At 46.5% G+C, this 23,786-nt stretch overlaps 1 protein-coding gene and 1 long non-coding RNA gene across 2 annotated transcripts in view; both read right to left on the reverse strand.

Annotated features, from left to right (window-relative positions):
* The window catches only part of MPZL1 (myelin protein zero like 1), a 63,663-nt gene extending 45,189 nt beyond the window's left edge, over window positions 1–18,474 (reverse strand). The window contains exon 1 of the mRNA XM_053909347.1: window positions 18,264–18,474. Within this exon, the coding sequence (XP_053765322.1) occupies window positions 18,264–18,354 (91 nt within the window). The 5' untranslated portion in view covers window positions 18,355–18,474. The remainder of the gene's footprint in view (window positions 1–18,263) is intronic.
* Window positions 5,062–14,900, reverse strand: LOC109250278 (uncharacterized). The gene is made up of 2 exons (XR_008424685.1): window positions 11,855–14,900; window positions 5,062–5,281 (listed from the first exon to the last, which is right to left on the reverse strand). It is a non-coding gene; the product is annotated as an uncharacterized LOC109250278 (long non-coding RNA).
* Window positions 18,475–23,786: the final 5,312 nt, after the last annotated feature.

Here is a 23,786-nt window from a genome sequence, read left to right on the forward strand (position 1 = left end):
CACCCCCCAGGCTTCTGCTGTACCTGCCACGGCACTTTTGCGGCGTCAGCCTCCTTAGCTGTGTGATGTGGGCCGGACTGGCTACTTCGGCAACGGTGTACCAGTTGTAGCCGGAAGGAGAGGCTAGAAAGGCTGCCCAGCCCCACCTCAATGAGATCTGTTTCTTGAAATGGAAGGTGTTCTAAAGCAATTGGTAAGTAAAGGCTGTTCAGCAATCGTTCACACAGAATCCAGAGACAGAGGCCAAGTTAGCCAGGATCAGAGCACTGGAAAACAAAACAATAAGGGGGCGCCTGGGTGGCTCAGCTGGTTAAGCGGCTGACTTCGGCTCAGGTCATGATCTCGCGGTTCGTGAGTTCGAGCCCCACGTCGGGCTCTGTGCTGACAGCTCAGAGCCTGGAGCCTGCTTCAGATTCTGTGTCTCCCTCTCTCTCTGCCCCTCCCCCTGCTCATGCTCTGTCTCTCTCTCTGTCTCAAAAATAAATAAAACATTAAAAATTTTTTTTTAAAAAACCCAAAACACTATGACCTGACTACTGGAAGAGGCATCGTTACCTTCACTTACTCACACTCTGCCTAAAGGAGCTGATGTTGCTTACCGTAAATGCATATAAATATTAAATAAAATACGGAAATCAGGAAAATATAAAGATCGATATTGGGGTAGGAGAATAGAACACAGAGAGGCAGGAGATATGGTCCATATAGTGGCTAAAGCAAAGCTTTCCCTGGCTGGCAACACGACACCACAATAGATTCAAAGAAAGTAACTGTACAAGGGGCCTAAGCCCAAGTGTCCAAGTGCAAAGCCAAGCCAAGGACAAAACATGGAACAGCTTCAGAAATAAATGGACTGTATGTCACTTCAACAATCCTTTACAAAGACCACTTCCCTTAACTGGGCTGCTGATAAAAGTTGTTTGGTGAACCGTTTCCGTTATATTCTTTGCCACTGGGGTCTGTGCTGATTATCAAAGGCAGGCCCGCATTCTTAACAGATCAAAGAACAGAGCCGGCTGTAAAAACCGAGGTGCCAAATCAAGGCTCTCTGTAGCCAGATCTGTGGCCACCTCACCCGCGGGAGGGGAGCGATGGGCGGGCCCCTTGAAGGTGACAGCAAGCGCTTTTCTTGGAGAGTAATCCTTGGGAATGGCCCCGGATGAAGTAGAAATGAACTGATCACACTGCTGGCTCTAGAACACAGAGCACAGGCAACACCATTTTAGTCCAGAAATTTCCCATGGCACTTACTACCAGTCACCCAAGGCAGCCATCTGCTACTCACTCTGCAGGGCCCAAGCCAGGAGTGGGAAAGGGCTTGGTACCCTAGATCAGGAGGGTGAGAGGTCCCTGCTGAGTTACCCACCACACTCGCCGTGGTGGGGCCAGCCCACAGGGGGATGGGAATGGTCACCACACCGTACGCCCAAAGATACCCCAGAGCGTGCACTGGACATTGATCCTCCCTGGGAGAAGAGCAGTGGTCACAGAGCAGGGGAGGTCGTGCAGAGCCCAGGAGACCAGGTGCTGGAAAGCAGCTGGGTAAAAAGACCCATCCCAGGGAAGCAGGGAGGTGGCAAGAGGCAAGTCTGCATGTGAGCAGAGGCTCTTAAGTCCCTGTGTATACCCCACTGTCTCATCAGACTCATGTACAAAACACACATTCAAGGGGCGCCTGGGTGGCTCAGTCAATTAAGCATCTGACTTCGGCTCAGGTCATCATCTCAGTCTGTGGGTTCGAGCCCCGCGTCGGGCTCTGTGCTGACAGCTCAGAGCCTGGAGCCTGCTTCGGATTCTGTGTCTCCCCCTCTCCTGCTGGCACTCTGTCTCTCTCTCTCTCTCAAAATAAAAATAAACATTAAAAAAAAATTTTAAAGCACACATTCAAATATAAAACTATTGGGGAGGGGGACTGGGTGGCTCAGTTGGCTAAGCGTCTGACTCTTGATTTCGGCTCAGGTCATGATCTCACAGTTTGTGAGTTCGAGCCTTCAGCTGGGCTCTGCTCAGGACGTGGAGCCTGCTTGGGATTCTCTCTCTCCCTCTCTCTCTGCCCCTCCCCCATGCATGCACCCTCACGCTCTCTTTCTCTCTGCAAAATAAATAAACATTAAAAAAAAACACACAACAAGCAAAGATAAAACTACTGGGGTGCCTGGCTGGCTCAGTCAGAGAAGCATACGACTCCTGATCTCAGGGTAGTGAGTTCGAGCCCCACGTTAGGTGTAGAGATTACTTAAATAAGTAATTTTTTAAAAAGATAAAATTATTAAGAGCTTCAAGATGGTGACCTCAGAGCATTAAACCCCAAGTTGATTGCGGGGTCCTTCTGAGTGCGGTGCCCCGTGTGACTGCACTGGCTGTGTGCCTATGAGGCTGGTTGTGACAGCCATAAGAAATCGTGCCGAATACTGTCACCAAGTGTCTGTTTTTCAGTGATAAAACGTACCCATAAACCTAGCAATGGAATGAGTGGGAAAAGATATTCCTCTGTCACATTTATAATTCTGTATCATATGATCCAGAGCAAACATTGGCTCAAAGTTACCACCACCACCTAAAAAATGTTTTGGCTCTAAAACATGAAACAACTGTTCCCATTCTGACTCTGGTAGACTGATATGGGACTCCTTACGGAATGCCTTCAGGCAATCCATATATGTTTACTTTAAGAGTTGAAAATTACCTTTTATTGAAAGTGATTATTAATATTTCTGCCCGTAATATTCCACTTCACCAACCTGCTCTTACATGGGCACTTGCGTTCAAGGTTTTTGACATTATGTGGAAAACAAAAATAAGTTGATCAAACTGAAGGATTTTAAGGAAAGCGATATGATCTGATGCAAAATGGTTCCTGCTCACGTGCGGGAAATAGAATGGGGGCAATACAGACAGAAACAGAGAAACCGGCGGGAAGTTACCGTAGCGGTTCTGGTACAGGGTAGCGGTGGCCTGGGCGGCAGGGGTGGGGTGACGAGGCAGAAATGGACACTAAACAGGACCTCGTGCTGACGACTGAACGGGGGAATGAAGAAAAATGAACCAAGAGTGACTCCTGGGTTTCTGGCCTGAACAACCGGATAAATAAAGGGGGTCATAGAGCTGGACGTTTAGCTGGGGAGAAGGAAGAGAAATCAACCTGCATTGTTGCAAATGTTGAGTCTGAGACGTCTACATACCTCCGAATGGAGTCAAGTAGGTACCAGGATATGGAGGGCTGAAGCTCACAGAGGTCTTGGCTGTGTATACATTTCTGAAGATAGCAATACACAGGTGGTCGTTAAAATCACAGAAGAGGGGCACCTGGGTGGCTCAGCCAGTTGAGCGTCCGACTTCGGCTCAGGACATGATCTCATGGTTCACGAGTTCGAGCCCCGCATCGGGCTCTGCGCTGACAGCTCGGAGCCTGGAGCCTGCTTCGGATCCTGTGTCTCCCTCTCTCTCTCTCTGCCCCTCCCCCACTCATATCCTGTCTCTCTCTCTCTCTCTCTCTCTCTCAAAAATAAATAAAACATTAAAAAATTAAATCACAGAAGAAAATGTCACCACATTGGACAATAATGTAGAGAAAGATAAGGGCCAGGCTTCAGTGATGAGGAGCACTGAGCTGTCGAGTTCAGGTATGGAGGGAAGACGGGGGCAAGTTGTGAGAAGGGAAGAAAACCAGAGAACGGGGTGCCAGGAAGCCAAGGGAAGGGGAGTGGCAGAAAGGTCTCAGAAGATGACCACAGCAAAGGGTAAAAAGGGACTGGCAGCCTGGAGCGCACGAACAATCCTGACAGGAGAAGTCTGTATGAGGAGGAAGCAGCTGTGACAAGGTTGGACTTCAGGATGGGAAGGAAGGAAGTGTGTGCAGAGACAGGAGCACAGGCAGTCCTTGAGAAATTCTGCTGAGAGCCGGAGCCTGGAAAGGTAGCGAAAGGGTGTATTGTAAGAAGAATGATCCAAAGACAGGCAATAACTAAAGCAATAAAGCTCTGGGTAGACGAAAAGAGCTTCGGGTTTCCCCAAAGCTGTATTCCCCACCCAACACAATGAAGGGACAGAAGGGCAAAGGAGGCAGGAATTTTTGCAAGGAAGTGATTCTAACAATGGATCACAGACTCCAGGCTGGAGAAGGAGAGAGGAGCAGCCAGGAAGTGATTCACGTAAATAAGAAAATGGGGAAGCATCAGAGGTAATGAGTTCCAGAAAGTATTGCAGTCAGACTCGAAGACGAGGAGGGTGCTTGACCGACGGGGGGAGGTTTTGGAGCTGGTGCATTTTCTGGTACTGACGAGGTTCGGGGAAGACAAGCGGGTAGGGCAGATGGTCAGAGCAGATGTTCAGAGCCGTAAGACACAACTCGTCAAGAGGCAGCACGCGCCTGGAAACTCCCTGCAGGTGACTGTGGTCAACAGGGATATGACAAATGAAGGGAAAATGCAGACACTCCCTGAGAGGGAGGTACAAAACAAGCCCTCCGGCCTGTTCCCCAGGTAGAAAGCTGCTCAGCAGGCTCCCTGGGGCTCCTTGTGTGTGTGTGTGGGGGGGGGGGTGTCATGGCAACGCTCAGAGGCAGGCAGCACCTGCTGAGACTTTCAGAGCTCAAACTCTATGCTTTTATAAGGTAAATTATACCTTAAAATTTTAGACAGTTTTTTTTTTGAGAGAGAGAGAGAGAGTGTGTGCGCTCAGGGAGAAAGGCAGGAGAGAGAGAAAGAGAGAGAGAGAGAGAGAGAGAGAGAGAGAGAGAGAGAATCTTAAGCAGGCTCCACACTCAGCAGAAAGCCCAACGCAGGGGTCCCAAGACCCTGGGTTCATGACCTGAGCTGAAATCAAGAGTCAATCAACAGGGCCACCCAGGGGCCCCGATTTTAGAGTTTTAATTTTTATTTTAGATATTCAGAAAGCTCCTGTATCTCAAAACTTTACTTGAACCAAGTATATAGCAACACGTTGCTATATGGTGACCCACAACTCAACAGACATCTACTGGGTTCCCACCGTTTCAGGTTCTTTTCTGGGCCTCAGTGTAGATTTACACTGTAGTGGGAGAGCCAAGAAAGAGTAGACATGTAAGGAAAAAAATAATATATTTTGTTATAAACAGTAGGGAGGTTACACACGAGAGCTATGGACATCAGCAATAATGGGGCTGGCAGTTTTATGCTCATTTTACTTGGGGCCATTGCCTTGCTAGGTGCCACGGGCGTTCGCCACACGTGTGTTCATTTTTGTGCACGCCTGTGTCCAACATTCTTTCCATGTTATGTTGGTGTAGTAAATACCTCAAAACCTGATAAAAAAACAGATTAAGAAAAACAAAGAGGCTAACGAATTTTGAAACGAGAAGCATCAACACTCAACGGGTGATACTATTCACCCGTGGAGAATCCACTCTATGCGACAGGCTCCCTGTCTAGGGGCTCTCTCAAGACACAGGAAACTCTAAAGCCCAGTCAAGGTTTCTAGGCTGTCTCTTCATGTCTAAGGTGTAATGGTCAGTGCGGGGCAGCACTGGCCAGTGAAGAGCAGGACTTAACCAGTCCAATGCATCTGTCAGTTCATTTTATATATATATATATATATATATATATATATATATATATATATATATATATATATTCCTACCACGGACAGAAAGCTATTTCAGGCTACCATCACTTGACGACTGTAGCCACTGTGGTCACTCTGATGATCCCATATTCCCTGGACTATCTTGTGAGGACAGTCTGTCTTTACACAGGGGAGAAAAATGCACTACCAACCCCATCCACTTAACCACTTTGCCCCCCGCCCCAGCATTTATAACGCTTACTTTAAGTTAATAAGCTGACATTATGTTCTTACTGAATATCGTGCCCTTGAGAGCTTGGTTAGATGGTTTCCCCCTGAGCCATATCACTGTCAAGTCGTGTCTGGACTAAGGCCTGACTGCTCCCTGGATCTTGAGGTCCCAAGTTCTAGGAGGACCTGCCTCCTTATTTTCGCTCACTCTCTGCTCTGATGTTTACAGTTCCCACCTGGGGTTCAGTTTAATGGTTCGCCTAATATCTACTAAATGCTTCCCATGGTCTAGGTATTGTGCTAAATGTCAGAGACCCAGAGATGAATAAGACACAGTTTCTGCATTTGGAGAAGCTATCTTATAAGAAGATAATCTTATATAAAGCAATAGAAAGGAAGCTTAGAGGCAGGGTGCTTGGCCTTACCTGGGGATATCTGCTAGATGACATTGCACTTGAGATGGAAAGGCTACAGAGGAGTCAGCCAGGTAAACAAATACAGAGAAGGGCAATCAAGAGGGAGACTGAATATATCATACACAAAATCAAGAAGGCAAAATGAGTATCAGGCAGAAACACTGCAAACGTGATCAGTGGAGTGCAAGGAAGAGAATGGCAGGCGATGAGGGCAGATGAGGGCAGGACGTAGGAACCAAGTTAAGGACCTGAGCTCATCCCAGAGATGATAGGGATGAAGGGTCTTAGCACAGGAGTGGCCTGATTGCATCCGCCCAAGAAAAACTCCTCTGGCAACAGCTGGGAGGGTCGACCAGAGGGGAACATGTCGCGGAGGGGAGCCCCGTGAGGAGGCTCTCATGGTAACCTGGACTTAAAATGACTGGGACTTGTCCCAGCACACTGGAAAGGTAGAAATGAATTCAGAAATAGAAGGAAAACACTGGCAAGACTCTGATTACATTCACGGAGGTGGGGGAGGGAAAGGGAGGATTCTAAGATGATGCTCAAGCTTCTGTCTTGGGCGACTGAGGGAAAAGCAAATGGGACAGCAGGAAATGAGAACAATGCGGCGGGGGGTTGTGGAGTGGAGGTGCAATGTGGGAAAGGAGACATACGTGGAGTTGAGTTTTCAACATGCAGGGTCGGGGTGCCTCTGGATGCTCTGAGGAAAGTATGTGGACAAGGCCAAGAGTCTGCAGTTCAGGGTGATGAAGACACATTTGGGAGTCACCGTTTCCCTAACAAACCCTTAATGGAATGCCTGTATCTACCGAATATGGGTTGTGATAGAAAGAACGAAAGGAGAAGGTCACCAAAGATGAGCACATGGTGAGACTACCAGAGGGCTGAGAGCAGAACCGAAGGAAAATCAACGCCAGGGCACCAGAGGAGGGAAAGGCTTGGGCCGAACGGAAGAGCAATGAGAAGCCGAAGCGACGTCTCAAAGACCGAGGAAGTTAGATCAGAGCGGCTGACAACATCAAAGAAAGCAAAGAAGTCCAGAACGAAAAGGCCTGCAACAGGTCATTTGGTTTGGCGATATCAGGTGGCCTTTATCAAAGTGTCGCATGGGTGAGAGGTCAGACATCATGGCATGAGATGTGAACAGGAAGTACTGAAACAGAGCAAAGAACAGAACTGTTCGCGACCCGGCCACATCAACAATTTGAGATTTCCACCTACGGCCTATCGTGTATAATTCATTCCTGGTGTGGGTGGTTACTTTTTTTGTATCATCTTGGCTGGGTCACCAGCTGGACCAATAATCTTTGGCCAAAGATTAATCTGGAGGTTTCTATGAAGTTGTTTTTTGAAACACTGAAACTGGCAGACTTGAGTAAAGTAGATTATCCTTCAGAGTGTAGGGGGGCTTCATCCATTCGGCTGTAAAAGAACAAAAGATTAACCACCCCTGAAAAAGAATACTACCAGCAGACTGCCCTTAGACTCAAACTATACTAGTTCCCTGACTCTCTACCCTGCTGGCCTATCCTGTAGATTTTAGGGATTACTAAGCTTACATAATAACTGTGTGAGTCATTTCCTTAAAATTATCTATTCTACCTACCCATCCATCCATCCATCCATCCATCCATCCATCCATCCATCCTTATGGTTCTGTTTCTCAAACACTAATACAGATTTGGGTACAGAGAATGGTTCTCGACTAACAGAATCTCAAGGCCCAGTTTTCTGAATCTGATCCTGGGGTGTCTGGAATTGGCTTTCTAATGTGATTAGATTTAAAGACACAAATGACTCAATTTCCAGTAGGTAAAGAGAACACCGATAGTCCATGGCACGATATGGTCAAAGAGATATGTAAACATCACCACTGGATAGCCTACTAATCAAACACTTATAAAGGCAAGGTTCTGGGTCACCAAGTATATAATACCTTTGAACATTCATCAAACTAATGAATACAATGGTATCGGCTGATTGTTCCTAAGGTCACTAGATAAGGTGGGAAAGAGGGGGTCCAAATTCCAAGTTGCATTTCTGAACAAATGACCAGAAAATTTCTCTATCCTGAAAGAGACCCTTATCTGCTTTAGCCACAGAGCTGAGACTGAGGACACCAAGCCCAGAATCTCATCCTGAGAGGGGCTGAACTACAAAGCAGACAGAATTCCTAACCTCACAGGGCATCTATTAAAGTGAGAGCACTGACTAGAAAGGACTAGAACCCTGAAAACCGGGGACGCTGTGGGAAGACTCTGATAAGGTGGAGACACTGAACCCCTGAACACCGACGAGTCTTCTCTCGGTAGAAGACACCTGTCTGAGCAGACTAACCTGAGAAAACGGTGATGGCCTCTCTGAGGCAGCTGCCCTGAAAGACACCGACTCTCCTCGGGACCCACCCCCACCACTCCTCTGTGCTTCCAGATTTAGAACCAGACTCAAGTCACAGAAGGCCCCTGGAGGTACAGAGCATGACCCACGAGGAGACCCACTACACTCCAAAAGAACTACTGGATTTTTCTCATTTATACAGACAGAAATCCAGGGACTGCGTGTGGGAGAACGGAAAAAGAAACAAAACTGGATCAGGCCAAATTTATTGATATGGGCGCACTCAACAGAGGTTCTGCATTTCGTGTGGCAGCTCAGAGAGTCACGAAGAGCTCTAATAGTTGGTTCCTTGGCTGAAACGTGGATCACAAGTGGCCACAGCAAATGAACATGGAGTGCCAGGCCTGTCTTGGGTTAACAGAGAGGAAGGGATTCAAAGGCTTAGGTAGACTGGAACGTTAGAGTGGATTTGTCATTTAAGACCTACTCACACCCCCCCCACCCCCCCCACTCCCCCGGGAGGGTCCAGCAGACACACCTTTCCCCATGATGGTGAGAAATGAATTTCTGGGAGGAGCCCCAGCATCCCTGAAAAGCTCTGTGATTACTTTGTAAGCCAGCCCTTCGGTGGGAACAGTGCCTCCTAAAGGCGATGGAAGGAAGTGCTTCCTGGAGTGGCAGGGGCCAAGTGGCAGAGGTGGGTCTGGGTACCTGAACACTGTGGAGTGAGGGCAGAATCAGAACAGCCAGCTTTGCACAGACCTGCAGCATTAGCTGGATGATCGTGGTGTTCCTAGAAGAGATATAGACGGGCAGCCTCCTCAATTCTTACTTGACATGTAAAGACTTTTTAATGTTTTGTTTTGATTTTTCTTGAGAGAGAGGCGGGGGAAGTGGCAGAGAGAGGAAGAGGAAGAGAGAGAGAGAGGGAGAAAGAATCCCACGGTTCGACACGGGGCCCGAACCCACGAACCGTGAGATCATAACCTGGGGCCAAAATCAAGAGTTGGACGCTTAACCGACCGAGCCCCCCCCCCCCCTTACTTGATCTTTATAAGCAGAAAAGTTGTAGGTCAAGTGAATTAAAGTCTTGAGTCATAAAAACATAAAGTCACATGTCCTCGATCAATTCCAACCCTGAGCCAGTTTACAGACCCAGAACCCCTCAGTAAAGGGGAGGCCAGGTCCAAACTAGCATAAATTAAAAAAAGGAATTTGAAAGAAGGTGTTTAAGTGGCAAACCACTAGCTCTATGTACCAAAATACTTAAAGAACTAAAAACGTGTTCTGTTGTTCTTAGTATTTACAAGAGTAAGAGAAAATTTCAGAGATAAAATACTGTACGGGCCCACAACCTCTTACCGAAAACCCCTGGGGCCAGATGTGTTTCAGATGGAGAATTTTTCAGGTTTTAAAAAAATGAATACAATGCCTACACTTTATATCGTCTCCCAGCCCCGGCAGGGCCCCGGGCAGCATCCCGTAACCAAACGCATCAGTATTTCTGCAGTGAAACACGTATCAGTCACACCGAGTGGGATCGTGCCTAAAAATAGGCTCTCATTAGTACCGGTCAAATTCTGCAACCAAAAGAGTTTGTGTCAAGCTTAGAAAAAAACGTTCGGTTTCCAGAGATCTGGAGATTCTAAAGTGCTGATAAGAGGCTGCGAAGCTACGGTCTGAAGGGAGAACGAGAAACTGCCCCCCGGCATGTTCTGTTTCTGAAGTGCACGTATGACAGCCTGATCGCAATCGGTGTCGCCTCGACGTACTGTCAAGATTTTCTCTACCTTCTCCACGATGTACGATTCAGCAACTCTCACCAGGGTTCTTCTACACTGCCAGGCACCGGGGGAAAAAATTAAGTTCCTAACAGTGGAAAGCTGATGAAGAGCAAGTCCCCACAAGTTCAGGGCTGGACCTCCTCTAGAGGCAGACGGCAAGGCCACAGGGCCACAGGGCCTCGGCCAATGGGGTGCAGGGGTGCAGGGGCCAAAGAAAGGCACCGGCGAGGAGCCTCTGCTGCAAACACCCTGGGCCTGTGTGGACGTCCTGCAGGGCAAGCCTGCCACTGGTCTAACTGCAGAAAGATCTGCACAGCCTCCAGAAGAACTCAGCCCAAGCAGAGAGGCAAAGGCTCAGTGGCCTGGTCCACATGTAGTGCCTCCTGACGAGGGGCAAGGGACCTTTCTGAGCCCAGCATGGAGTCAGACACTTGGTTGACTGGATTCCGGCTGTGTCCTAGCCAGAAGGATCTGCGTAAGAGGGAGAACCACCTACGAAAACCACTCAAGATTAAAAATCCCTGAGGAGTAGGGGCGCCTGGGTGTCTGTCGGGGTAAGCATCTGACTCTTGATTTCAGCTCAGGTCGTGATCTTGCGGTTCATGAGTTCGAGCCCTGCATCCGGCTCTGTGCTGACAGTGCAGAGGCTGCTTGGGATTTTCTGTCTCTCCCGCATTCCTTCTCTCTCTCTCTCTCTCAAAAATAAATAATAAATCTTTAAAAAATCCCTGAGGAGTAGTCAGAGCATTGGGTGGAACAGATTCCACGCTGTTCGTAAGGATGGCTTCAACATGGAGGCTGTGTCTCCAGAGCAGAATCAGCAGTACGGAGGCTTGGAGAGTCCCACACAAACATTACCACAAAGAGAAGGAAATTGGTGGACACCGTGGGACAGAGGAAAGACGCTCTGTAAACATTTCAGATATGCCAAAAGCCTCCTAAAAAATGTTTGGAGGCTTCGCAAGAGAAATCCTATAATACAGCAGAGAAGTTGCAAAAATATATGCTTTGAGTTCCAACTCCATCATATATTAGCTTTGTGTAGCCTTGGGCAAGTTACACAACCTATGTGATTCTTCGTTTCCTCATCTATAAAATTCATAAAAATAATAATTATCACAGAATCGAAATGAGTTGATGAGATAATGCACGTAAGTTGCTTAGCAAAGGCTTGGCACACAGTAAGCACTCAGTCACTAAAGGCAGAGCAAAAGACAACAGGAAGCTAGTTCTAAATCCAAATTTCTAAGGGCTAAGAAACAGGAAGTATAGATGGTAGAACACACACACACACACCACACACACACACACACACACGCACACACAGAACCTGTATCTATATAGACAGATATAATATCAATCAATTCAAAATTTCTCCCTAAGTACTCACTTTCTCTCTGCCCTTCTTAGCCATTTAGGAGATTTCAAATATTTGCATTTTAACACATTTTTCTCTTAGGAAACGGAGTCTTTTACCTATCACCTAGGTAGAAGAAGGCTATATAACAAATACAACCTGAATGTGACTGGAGAGTAACTAACTATAAGACACGGTCTGGTGCAGACTCATAAAGTTCTCAGTGAAGCTCAATATAGCACCTTCATTTTTTTCAAGTGCTATCTGGAAAAAGCACAAGATTATGTTAAAGTGACATAACTCCACACTGTGTTCCTTCATGACTGAAGAGAAAAGAATAACACATTCTTAATTTTGATAAAGGCATCTTAAAAATAATTATTTTTTTTAAAAAGCTTATTTATTTGAGATACAGACAGTGAACAAGAGAACAAGCATGCAAGTAGGGGAGGGGCAGAGAGAGGGGGGGAGAGAGAGAGAATCCCAGGCAGGCTCCACACTGTCAGCACAGAGCCTGACACGGGGCTTGAACCCACGAACCGTAAGATCATGACTGGGCCAAAGTCAGATGCTTACCTGACTGAGCCACCCAGGCACCCCCAAAAATGTCTTTCAATTGCACAGAGTAAATTCCCCAGATCCCAAAGTAGAACATCAGAGTCCTAGCATGAACAATGTTCACTGCAAATGCATCGAAGTTTGTTCAGTTGGTTACAGCATGATACTAACTGCGCTCAAGTTGAGGATTTCAATCTGTGTGGCAGTTATCTACAATAATAAATAACTTAGGCTAGGTAAAGACATAGTACATTCTAAACCCAATTAATTACAACTAAGGCCTGGGTTCAGTGTATCAGTTGCTAGAAAACTACAGTTGAGCCTTGAACAATACCAGTCGACAGTAGGCCATTAGCAGTTAAGTTTTCAGGAAGCAACGTTGTAACTGAATTTTCGACTGGGGTGGGGGGTGGTCAGCATCCCTAACCCCAGTGTTCTTCAAGGGCCAACCACATTCCAACTACATGCCCAGTCAATCAGAGGTACTGCAAAGTATCACAATTTCTAAAGAGACCCCTGAGTTTGGAAGAAAAATAAATAAACAGATTACCGAACAATTTATTAATGAAATCATCCTCTTCTTGACAAAGGCTTAATGGGACCAAGAGATAATTATAAGTGAATAAAAATCACAGCAGCCACATGCATTCAAAAAGATAATGAATAAAGAAGTTTAAGGGCAAAGATATAAAGGTCCCAAGAGACCATTAAATTTCTCAATTTAGGCACTAGGAATGGGCCCAAAGCCAACTGATCTCTGCCTTCTTGTGGCAGTCAAAGTCCCAAGGACTGTGGTCTGGACTCTAGGGCATTGCTAATGTCAAGCACTTGGCAAAATAAGAGTGGAAAAGGAAGAAAGGAAAATCACTCAAGATACACGAAGACTTCATATCTCCTCAGCCGCAGGGACCAAGACCCAGAGCCGTACGATACTCGAGAACTTCTAGTTTTTCTAATAATTAAATTCCCTTTGATGGGACCTAAGGACCAAACGAATCCATAAAAATTCTGTCAGAGAAAACCCTTTATTCTCGCTTTTCAAATTATGCCAGTGGTCGGAGAGAGCAAGATTAAAATCTTCACCAAGGTTTAGGTACACGTGAGATGCACGTTTTACAGAGAATTCAAATTCTCAGATAAAAGATACAACTTAAATAAAAACACCGGCTTTGGGGGCCGTAGAAGATTCTAATCATCCAGGAAAAATGTGATTGTGGAATCACATGAATCAGCCTCAGTGGGAATAGAAAGGAATGTGAGAAATATTTAACAGGTAGGCCAACATTTTTCTAGATGCAGCAATATTTCTGAAAAACCATGTAGATGGAGTCTTTCCCAATCAAATCGCATTCTAAAAACTCAGTAGGAAAGATCAACCCATCACGAAATCTCATGTGTCCTTTGTGAGTTGAAACAAATACCTATTTTGTAATACAAATAGTGCTCTATGGGTTTTTTTTTTTAATTCTGTGAATTTGCATAATAGGTGAATCATATTTTCTTAAAAGTGGTGACTGTCGTGAATTTTTAATCTGTCCTTTATTTTTTTTTAATGTTTATTTATTTTTGACAGAGAGAGACAGAGCATGAGCGGGGGTGGGGCAGAGAGAGAGGGAGACACAGAATCCGAAGCAGGCTCCAGGCTCTGAGCTGTCAGCACAGAGCCCGACGCGGTGCTCGAACTCACGGACCGCGAGATCGTGACCTGAGCCGCAGTGGGACGCTCAACCGACTGAGCCACCCAGGTGCCTCATAATCTGTCCTTTATTATTCATGATTGAAGCATATCCATCCTGTGGAGGATCCAGTCTCCCTGCTGTATCCACAGTAATTCAAAGGGCGCCCGGCACTCGGTAGGTGTTTATTTAGTGCATAAAGACTTGGTGAAAACACAAACTTCGCTTCATGTACTTTTCACTTAGATCTTTCACAGAGGACCTGTTTTTATTTCTTCTTTTGGCAGTATCTGAGCCTAGGGGCTATGCTAGAGTTAGAGTAAAAACAAGTGGTAGAATTTTTTTTTTAAGACTACGTTTTAGTATCCTGACGGGTAAATTAGCAAAAGGCTGACGGAATTAGTACTGAGATCCGTGGCGTTTCAACTGCAGAGGTAGTGTCTCAAGTCTAAATCTTGGCAACAAGCGTCAAGTAATAGAAAAGTCCTACTGACAAAACGCTTAAGGGCTACAATGAACATGATCAAATAATTTAAATATGTAATAACTAGTAATTCCAGAACTATGATGTTTAAAGTAGTTGAAGAGGGCGCCTGGCTGACTCAGTCAGAAGAGCATGTGACTCTCTATCTCAGGATCATGAGTTCAGGCCCCACATTAGGCGTGGAGATTAGTTAAATAAATAAACCTTAAGGGGCAGTCAGTTGAGTGTCTGATTCTTATTCTTAATTTTGGCTGAGGTCGTGATCTCACAGTTTGTAGGTTTGAGCCCCGCGTCGGGCTCTAAGCTGATAGCACGGAGCCTGCTTGAGATTCTCCCTCTCTCTCTGCCCCTCCCTTGTACACTCTCTCTGTCTCGCTCAAAATAAATAAATAAGCTTATAAATAAATAAGGAAACTAAAAAAAAAAATAAAGTAGTTGAAGAATGTTAATTTATCGCACACATACTTAAAGAGTGAAAATAACCAGATGATACATGAAATCACACTTGGGAAAAAATATTCCTTGTTTCAAGAAACACTGGATACCTGCTATGCGCCAGGCTAAATGCTAACTACAGATTACAAACTACTAACAAACTGTTATTGAGACATACATATGCCTCACTGCCCTTTAGCATCTATCCTATCCACTGTGCTAAGCACTGGGGATATTTATATAAACAAGACAAACGCTATCTCTGTCCTGGATTCTCAGAGAGGAAAGAAGAAAAACCAAATAGTTAGAAATTACAAAAAAGAAATAAACAAAGGACCAGGAAATGATAACAGGGAACTCCCCTGGGTAGGGTGGTTACAGAAAGGCCTCTCCGAAAAAAAAGACATTTAGAAAGAAATGTGTATTTATTTTTGAGAGAGAAAGCACACGTGTGTGCATGCGAGCAGGAGAGCTGCAGAGACAGAGGGGACCAGAGAATCCCAGCAGGCTCTGTGCTGTCAGCACAGAGCCCAATGCAGGGGCTTGAACTCACGAACCAGGAGATCACCACCTGAGCTGAAATCAAAAGTCGGTCACTTAACCAACTGAGGCACCCAGGTGCCCCTGAAAAAGTGACATTTATGCCCTCACTGATGAAAAGGAGACCGCTCTGGGCAGTCCTGGGGAAACGGTATGCCAGGGAGCCAGAACAGCAAATGCACAGGACCTGAGAGGGGGATGAGTGTCAAAGAGAACAAGATGGCAGTGTGGCTTGAATATAGTGAGCAAGGGGGTGAGTGACACAAGCTGAAGTCAGAGAGGCAGTAACCAGATCTCACACAAAGCACCGCAGGCCATGGGGAGAAGCTGGTGAGTCATTGCGAATGTCAGGGGAAGCCATTAAGGACTGTAAGCAAGAAAGTTAAGACGATCTGATTACATTTTTCTAAAAATCATTCCTGCAGTTGGGCGAAGAATGGATTAAAAGAGGCAAGATGGGGAAATGGGGAGACCAGCTGGGTGACTCTGCCTAAAATGCTAAAAGCAGACTGTTCGTTGACAAGAAAAAAAAGGGGGTGAATTCCAAACGCATTTGGGCGATGGCAGAACCGGATGTGGGGCTTGATGAGGGGCAGGGCGGAATCGAGGGTGGGTCCAAGACACCGCATCCTTCCAGTTCTTCATTTCCTCATCAGACCTCCCTCCCAGGTTCCCTATAGCCCAGGGCTCCGTCGTCGGGCCCCCTGCTGTTTCCTTCAACACACTCTTCCACGGTGACCTCATCCAAACCATGCAAGCTTTTACTCTCTTCTGTGATGCCTCCCAAATCTGTGCTTCCAGCCAGAGCTTTCTCCTCATCTCTCCAGCCCATCCTTCACATCTCCACAGAGAAAGAAAGGCTTCACCAGCCTCCACAGTCCTCACGATAAAGATCCAGCCTTACACATGGCAAACAAGGTCCTCTGTGAGTTAATGCCTCTGGCTGGCTCTCCTGCCTTGACTGCCCCCATCTCTTTCCCAGCCACACTCCTACCTCCCACCACACGGACCGACCAACAGGTCCATTCAGGACTCTGTATATGCGGTCTCCTCGCCCAGTGCCTACTCAGCTTAAGCACCCCTTCCTCTGGTGGCCTGCCCTCCAGTCTGAGATTATGGCTCTGCCTAGGGCTCTCACAGCACACCGTTATCCAAGGACTTCTTGTATTAACTATCACACTGTTTCTCCCACTGAACTGGAAATGATGTGAAGTCAGGGCCGTCCTTCTAGAATACTTTTGGTGCTTGGTACTTAAAAGGTTTGCTGAGTAACTATGTATCTGCATCAAATTCAGGAAGGTTTTCTATAAAAACGAACTGTTACGTACACTGTCCATGACCAGAAAAAGACGATCTGGCAAGAAGCAGCATTCAATCGTTCTCTAAAATTAAGCTAACCTTAGCTGCTGACACTCATACATCAGTAGTCACCTTTCATTACTGAAGAGCTGGGTACATCCTAGATAAAGGTAGCTATCATTCTGATGATCTGTTCATATTAATATCCATGAATACTCAGGTTTTCAGTTCTGCTTTTTTTAGCACCTTCAGTCTAATTAAGATCATCCTGACGTCCTCAGTACAATGTCTGACCTCTTGTGCCTGATTATTCTGTCTGAAGCACCCGAGCTTTCTGACAAACCTTAGTTTTAGGCTATTTCCTACCTTTACTTAAAAGACAAATATTGTCATCATCACCAACAACCCCCCCCCCCACACACACACTTTTAACCTTTTTTTTTTTTTTTCCTCACTAGAGATATTTACAGGGAATGGACTGTCTTAGGCCTACGAAGTACATTTTCAAGGAGGGTGAGACTTCTACATTCATCCTTCACCATGTTGGAATCAGTGGCTAAATGGTAAGTTTTCCTGGTTCGGAAGATTACCCTGAAGACTTTTCCAGGGAAGAAATTACTGAGTAAACTTGTATTCAGACACTGTGATGCAACTGGTATTTTGAGAAACAAAAGAAACGAAAAAGTCTACGTGGTTTCCCAGGAGTTGGCCCTCTTTATAACCATTACTTAACCACATTCTGAGGAAGCAAGTACGCCGCTTTGAACAACAGCACAAAAAAGTCCTATGGCCAACACTTCAGATGTCCATAAAACAACTCACCCAATGCCATAAATCGAGCCTGGGGTTTACCTTAAGTTGATCCATGAAATTAAGCAAGAAAAAAGGGTCATTTAAAAAAAAAAAAAAAAAAGGGAAAAGGAAAAAACGGGCTTTTTAATGTGTCTTGACAAACTGCGGTGGCTATGCCTGGAGTTATTACGTATTTGACCAAATTCTTTTAAGCCAGCTCATTCCAGTATTCCAGTGATGTTCCCAGTCTCTGCTTCCTAACGCAGAGGTAATCTAAATGTCCCCTCGGTGGGCGCTCTGCAAGCCACACGAGACGCACGAGACCCCAGGGCTCTTCCATCACGAGCCTTAAAAAATGGATCGGAGAGCACCCGAAATGGAACTTACAAGGTAAAACCAAACATTCGCTTAAAGCGGGGAAACAACCCAACAAAGGCCTTGCAAATGAAAGCCCTACCACCTTCCGCCACCTCGCATAGGTGGAGAGCGCCCGAACCCCGGGCTCCCGAACGGGAATCCCAGGCGGGCCCGGGCGACCCCGGGTCCCCAGGCGGGGAGGGCAGGAGACCCCGCCGGCCCGCGGTCCCGACAGCCCCCCCAGGAAGGAGCAAGGTGGGGAGCTCGCCCCTCCTCCCGCACGCGCAGGGATCGGGAGGAAGGAAGGCTCCGCGCTCCCCCGGCCCCGGAGCGCGCAGGCCGCGCCCCCTCCCCATCTCGGCGCCCGGCGCGCAGGGCCCGCGGCTGCCGCGAGGGAAGGGCGCCGGCCCCGCGAGGCCCCCGCCGCCCCGGCCCGGCCCCGGCATCACTCACACAGCCCGAGCGCCGCCGCCAGCACCGACCACAGCCAGCGCCTGCGGGCTGGGGCTGCAATCACTGCCTCGGCCCCGGCGGGCACTGCCATCGTCCTCCCGCCGCCGCCGCCGCCGCCGCCGCCGCCGCGGCCCTGGGTCCCCGTCCCCGCTGCGCTCGGCTCGGCTCGCCTCGCCACAGGGGCTCCAGCCTCGTCGCGCCCGCGCCCGCGCCCGCGCCCGCTGGCACCTCCACGCCGCGCTCCCCGCTCCTGGCCCCCACGCCGGCCCCAGCCGTCCGCTCATTGGCCGGCCCCGCTCCCTCGCCAGGACGCGATTGGAGGACACCGACTGCCCATCACGCCCTCTGCTCCGGAGGCCCGCCCTCCCCCCGGTCCCACCCAGGCTTCCACCCCAGGCTCCTTCTCCTGGCGCTGGAGGCCTGGGTCTTGGGCGGCGCTGGGCTGCCGCCCGGCCCGCCGCCTGCTCCGGTGTCCGCCAGTGTCCCGTCCACCGGCCGCCGGCCGCCGTCTCCTCTGCCTCTTCGGAGCTCCAGTCCAGCAGATCTCTGCATAGTGTCTCCTGGCCGGCGGGTCTTCGCCGGGTCTGCGCTCGCCTCCGGGTCAGCCCTTCTGGGTTTCTGGAGCCTCACCTAAAGGAAAAGCAGCAGTTCATTTACAAAGAAAATAGAATGAAGGGGACGATGGGATGATGGGATGATTCGGTCGCCCACATGGAGCACATCTCCCGCCTGGCCCCTTGCGAGGCCTGTCCTTTGCCTCGACTAGGTAATTTATGTGTCGCAATTGGAGAAATCTAGCTTTAAAAGAAGTCTCCATCTTGCCCGGATCTCCTCTTAGGAGTACTCCTTTTGGCTTAAGAAAGGGTGGAAACTGGGAACTCTTTCCTGCTGCTTGGAACGCGAATGAATGTGCTTTTTGTTTGTTTTCCTTTTGCACACTAAATGTCCCTCAATTTGTCATTAAAAGTGGGCGTGGGGAAGTTTCTGACTCTGAAGTGCCTTGGCCGACTCTGCTCAACTTGGTTACTTTGGCCCAGAACAGTGTATGCCACTCACTGGATGCCCAATAAGCACTGGAGAGTGCTTGGAAGGGTCCTTACGAGAATACCCAAGAAGGGCACAGAAGGGGGAACAGAAGCATGAAAAGTTGAGAGTAAGTGAAGGAAAGGAAGAATACAGATTGGCGGGGGGGGGGGGGGGGGGGGGGGCGCGATGGAGTGAAGGAAGGAACGAAACGTAGACAATTAGCACAAGAGTGGGGCCTGGTGAGAAAACCCAAGTGCGGTCTCTCATTTTGGGTTTTGCCTAAAGTCAGCTTTATAAACGCCGGTCCTGATATTTTTGCTGTTTTAGCCTTCCAACCTTGTATGCAAATTCATAATAATTAGCATTAGTGAGAGGAAACTAAAAAAGCATGACGTTTTGCCCTATAAGATCCTAACGAAGTGTGTCTGGAATGTCCATTGAATAGAATACAAATGCATTCAGTGAGGAACTACTATGTGCTATAGCTGTAGAACACCTAGGCTTTACTCTCAAAAAGTGCATAATCCACCAGTGTAGACAAACAGGTACTAGATTTTTTTAAATTTTGTATTTATTTTTGAGAAAGAGAGAGAGAGAGACAGAGTGTGAGCAGGGGAGGGGGCAGGGAAAGAGGGAGACACAGAATGTGAAGCAGGCTCTAGGCTCTGAGCTGTCAGCACAGAGCCCCGAGCAGGGCTCGAACTTGTGAACCATGAGATCATGGCCCCAGCCGAAGTAGGATGTTCAACCCGTTTAACCGACTGAGCCACCCAGGTACGCTGGTACTAGAGGTTTTTTGATGCTTGAAGAGAAGGGCGAATAAAGGAGAAACCCAAGGCCAACAGGGGCAGTGGTTCTCAAAGACACATGCAATGTTACAAGCTTCTCTGACTGTGATGTACCTCAACACACATACCTTCCCCTTCTGAGAACCACTGGCCCAAGAGATGTGTGGGAAAGATAGATGCACAGAGGATGTAGCATTTGAGATGAACTTTAAACGATGAGTACAGGTTCACCAGAAAGTGGCAGGAAAAGCAAACTCAGAAACAGGAAAACAGTACCAGGTGCAAGAAATAGTAAATCCTGCATGGTTTGGAACTTCAGAGGAGTGAGGGAAAGAGAATGCTGGAAAAGTAGGCTGTGGTCATCTTTTGAAGAGCCCTAGGTTGTCTTTATTGCACAGGCAGTGGGGAGAGGTAAAGGGGGAAGGACAAGTTCAAGCCTGTGTTTTAGGAGGGTGACCACTGCAGCAGACCAGGTGAGTGGGAAGAGAGGTAGAGGGGAAGACAAGGAGTGGAGAAGCATTTCAGGGAGATGGTGACGGGGCTGGGGACCAATTGGATGGGAAGTCTAATCAATAGAAAAGAATCCAGAAAGACAGGTGTAACCTCTAGTTTTTGGCCTGAGTAAAGAATGGTGATAACCAGGCAACCAAAACTAAGAGCCGAGGAAGAGGGGCTCCTGGGTGGCTCAGTTGGTTAAGTGTCTGACTCTTGGGATTGGGACTGAGTGCAGAGCCTGCTTGGGATTCTCTCTCTGCCCCTCCCCTGCTTGCGCTCTCTGTCTCTGTCTCTGTCTCTCTCAAAATAGGTAAATGAACTTTTAAAATATGTACAAAATAGCAATCCCTATCAAAATAACACCAGCATTCTTCACAGAGCTAGAACAAGCAATCCTATAATTTGTATGGAACCAGAAAAGACCCCGAATAGCCAAAGCAATCTTGAAAAAGAAAACCAAAGCTGGAGGCATCACAAGCCTAGACTTCAAGCTGTATTACAAAGCTGTAATCATCGAGACAGTATGGTACTGGCACAAAGACACTCAGATCAACGGAACAGAATAGAGAACCCAGAAACGGACCCACAAATGTATGGCCAAGTAATCTTTGACAAAGCAGGAAAGAGTATCCAATGGAATAAAGACAGTCTCTTCAGCAAGTGGTGCTGGGAAAACTGAACAGCAACATGCAGAAAAATGAACCTGGACCACTTTCTTACACCCTACACAAAAATAAACTCAAAATGGATGAAAGACCTACATGTAAGACAGAAAGCCATCAAAATCCTCGAGGAGCAATTAGGCAAAAAACCTCTTTGACCTTGGCCACAGCAACTTCTTAACACGTCTCTGGAGGCAAGGGAAACAAAAGCAAAAATGAACTATTGGGACCTCATTAAAATAAAAGGCTTCTGCACAGCAAAGGAAACAAAGCAAAACCAAAAGGCAACCGACAGAATGGGAGAAGATATTTGCAAATGACATATCAGATAAAGGGTTAGTGTCCAAAATCTATAAAGAACTTATCAAACTCAACACCCAAAAAACGAATAATCCAGTGAAGAAATGCGCAAAAGACATGAATAGACACTTCTCCAAAGAAGACATCAGATGGCCAACCGACACATGCAAAAATGCTCCACATCGCTCACCATCAGGGAATACAAATCAAAACCACAATGAGATACCACCTCACACCTGTTGGAATAGCTAGCATTAACAACTCAGGCAACAACAGATGATGGCGAGGATGCGAAGAAAGAGGGTCTGTTTTGCACTGCTGGTGGGAATGCAAACTGGTGTGGCCACTCTGGAAAACAGTATGGCAGTTCCTCAAAAAATTAAACATAGAACTACCCTATGACCCAGAAATTGCTCTACTAGGCATTTATCCAAGGGATACAGGTGTGCTGCTTCGAAGGGACACATGCACCCCCATGTTTATAGCAGCACTATCGACAATAGCCAAAGTATGGAGAGAGCCCAAATTTCCATCAACTGATGAATGGATAAAGAAGATGTGGGATATATATACACTGGAGTATTACTCGGCAATCAAAAAAGAATGAAATCTTGCCATTTGCAACTTCATGGATGGACCTAGAGGGTATTGTGCTAAGTGAAATTAGTCAGAGAAAGACAAATATCATATGACTTCACTCATATGAGGAATTCAAGATTCAAAGCAGATGAACATAAGGTAAGGGAAGCAAAAATAATATAAAAACAGGCAGGAGGACAAAACATAAAAGACTCTTAAATATAGAGAACAAACAGAGGGTCGCTGGAGGGGTTGTGGGAGGCGGGGGTGGGCTACATGGGTAAGGGGCATTTAGGAATCTACTCCTAACTTGGATGTAAATAAATAAATAAATAAGTAAATTCATATATACAAATAATATACATATAAATATACATATAAATATAGATATAAATATACATATAATATAAATAAAATATAAATAAATAAATTCATATATACAGATACATTTATATAAATATATATACAAATAAATGTATATAAATAAATAATTTATGAATAAATATATAAATGAACATAAATAAATAAATTAAAATTTTTATAAAAAATAAAGAAATTTATATATATGTAAATATATATACATATACATATATATGTAAATATATATAAATATATATATATTTATAAATATAAATATATTTATATATAAATATATAATATTTATATATAAATATATACATATATACATATATACATATATATGTAAATAAATATATATACACATATACATATATAAATATATAAATATATTTATATATACATATGTAAATATATAAATATATTTATATATATACATATATAAATATATATATGTATATGTGTATATACACATACATACATATAAATATATATATACATATATATATATGTGTATGTATATATATATAAAATAAAAGCCAAGGAAAAGAAACTGGTCTGTGAGGACGGCTAACGAGCTGGGCCTTGGACATAGCTTAAAATGCCGAGAACACACCATGGGCAACCAGAAGGCAATTAGATATTGAGGTCTCACCCGGGGAAGCCGCAGAAGGGCTACATGGAGCCTGAGAGGCTGCCGTGGCGGTGAGGTGCTCTACAGTACACGGGAAAAAACGACCTCTGAGACATCACCTGCTTGGAAAAGTCAGAGGGCTTGTCTATCTGAGCACTAGTTGCTGGGACTCCTGGATGACACCCGGATTTGGCCACCCCCGGACTGGAGCACAGCAGCCCCCCTCCCTTTTTCCCTAGCTTCAAGCCCCAGCCAGCTTCTCCCCGCGTGCCTTGGCATTCTCTCCGGTCCCCCAAAGCCCGTGTGCACCCCCCACAGGTAGGAAAACCAGGCCAGAGAGAACAAACGAGAACACCTCCACTGTGAGTTGTTTCGCAGGGGGCTGGCCTCCACCTGAAAGCGGACAGAATGAATTTCCCATTCACATCCTTTCTAGAGCCTTTCATCGGCTCCTTATTGCCGTAAGCATGAAGCCCAAGCACCTTGGCCGGCATGCACATCCCTGCAGACTGCGTTTGTGAGCCCCTGCCCTGTGCCCTCCAGCCCACACTCCAGTCGTGCAATCCGAACCTGCCTTCGGCTCCAGCCCTGCCCCTTCACGCCCGCAGGGCTCTGTTCTCGCTGCTTCCTCAGGCTTCAGGCCTCCCTCTGTCCCTTGACGGTCAAAGTTTATCTTCTCGTC

Source organism: Panthera pardus, unplaced genomic scaffold (genome assembly GCF_024362965.1).
Source record: "Panthera pardus isolate Hobbes unplaced genomic scaffold, ASM2436296v1 HiC_scaffold_21, whole genome shotgun sequence".
Classification (NCBI taxonomy): Eukaryota; Metazoa; Chordata; class Mammalia; order Carnivora; family Felidae; genus Panthera; species Panthera pardus.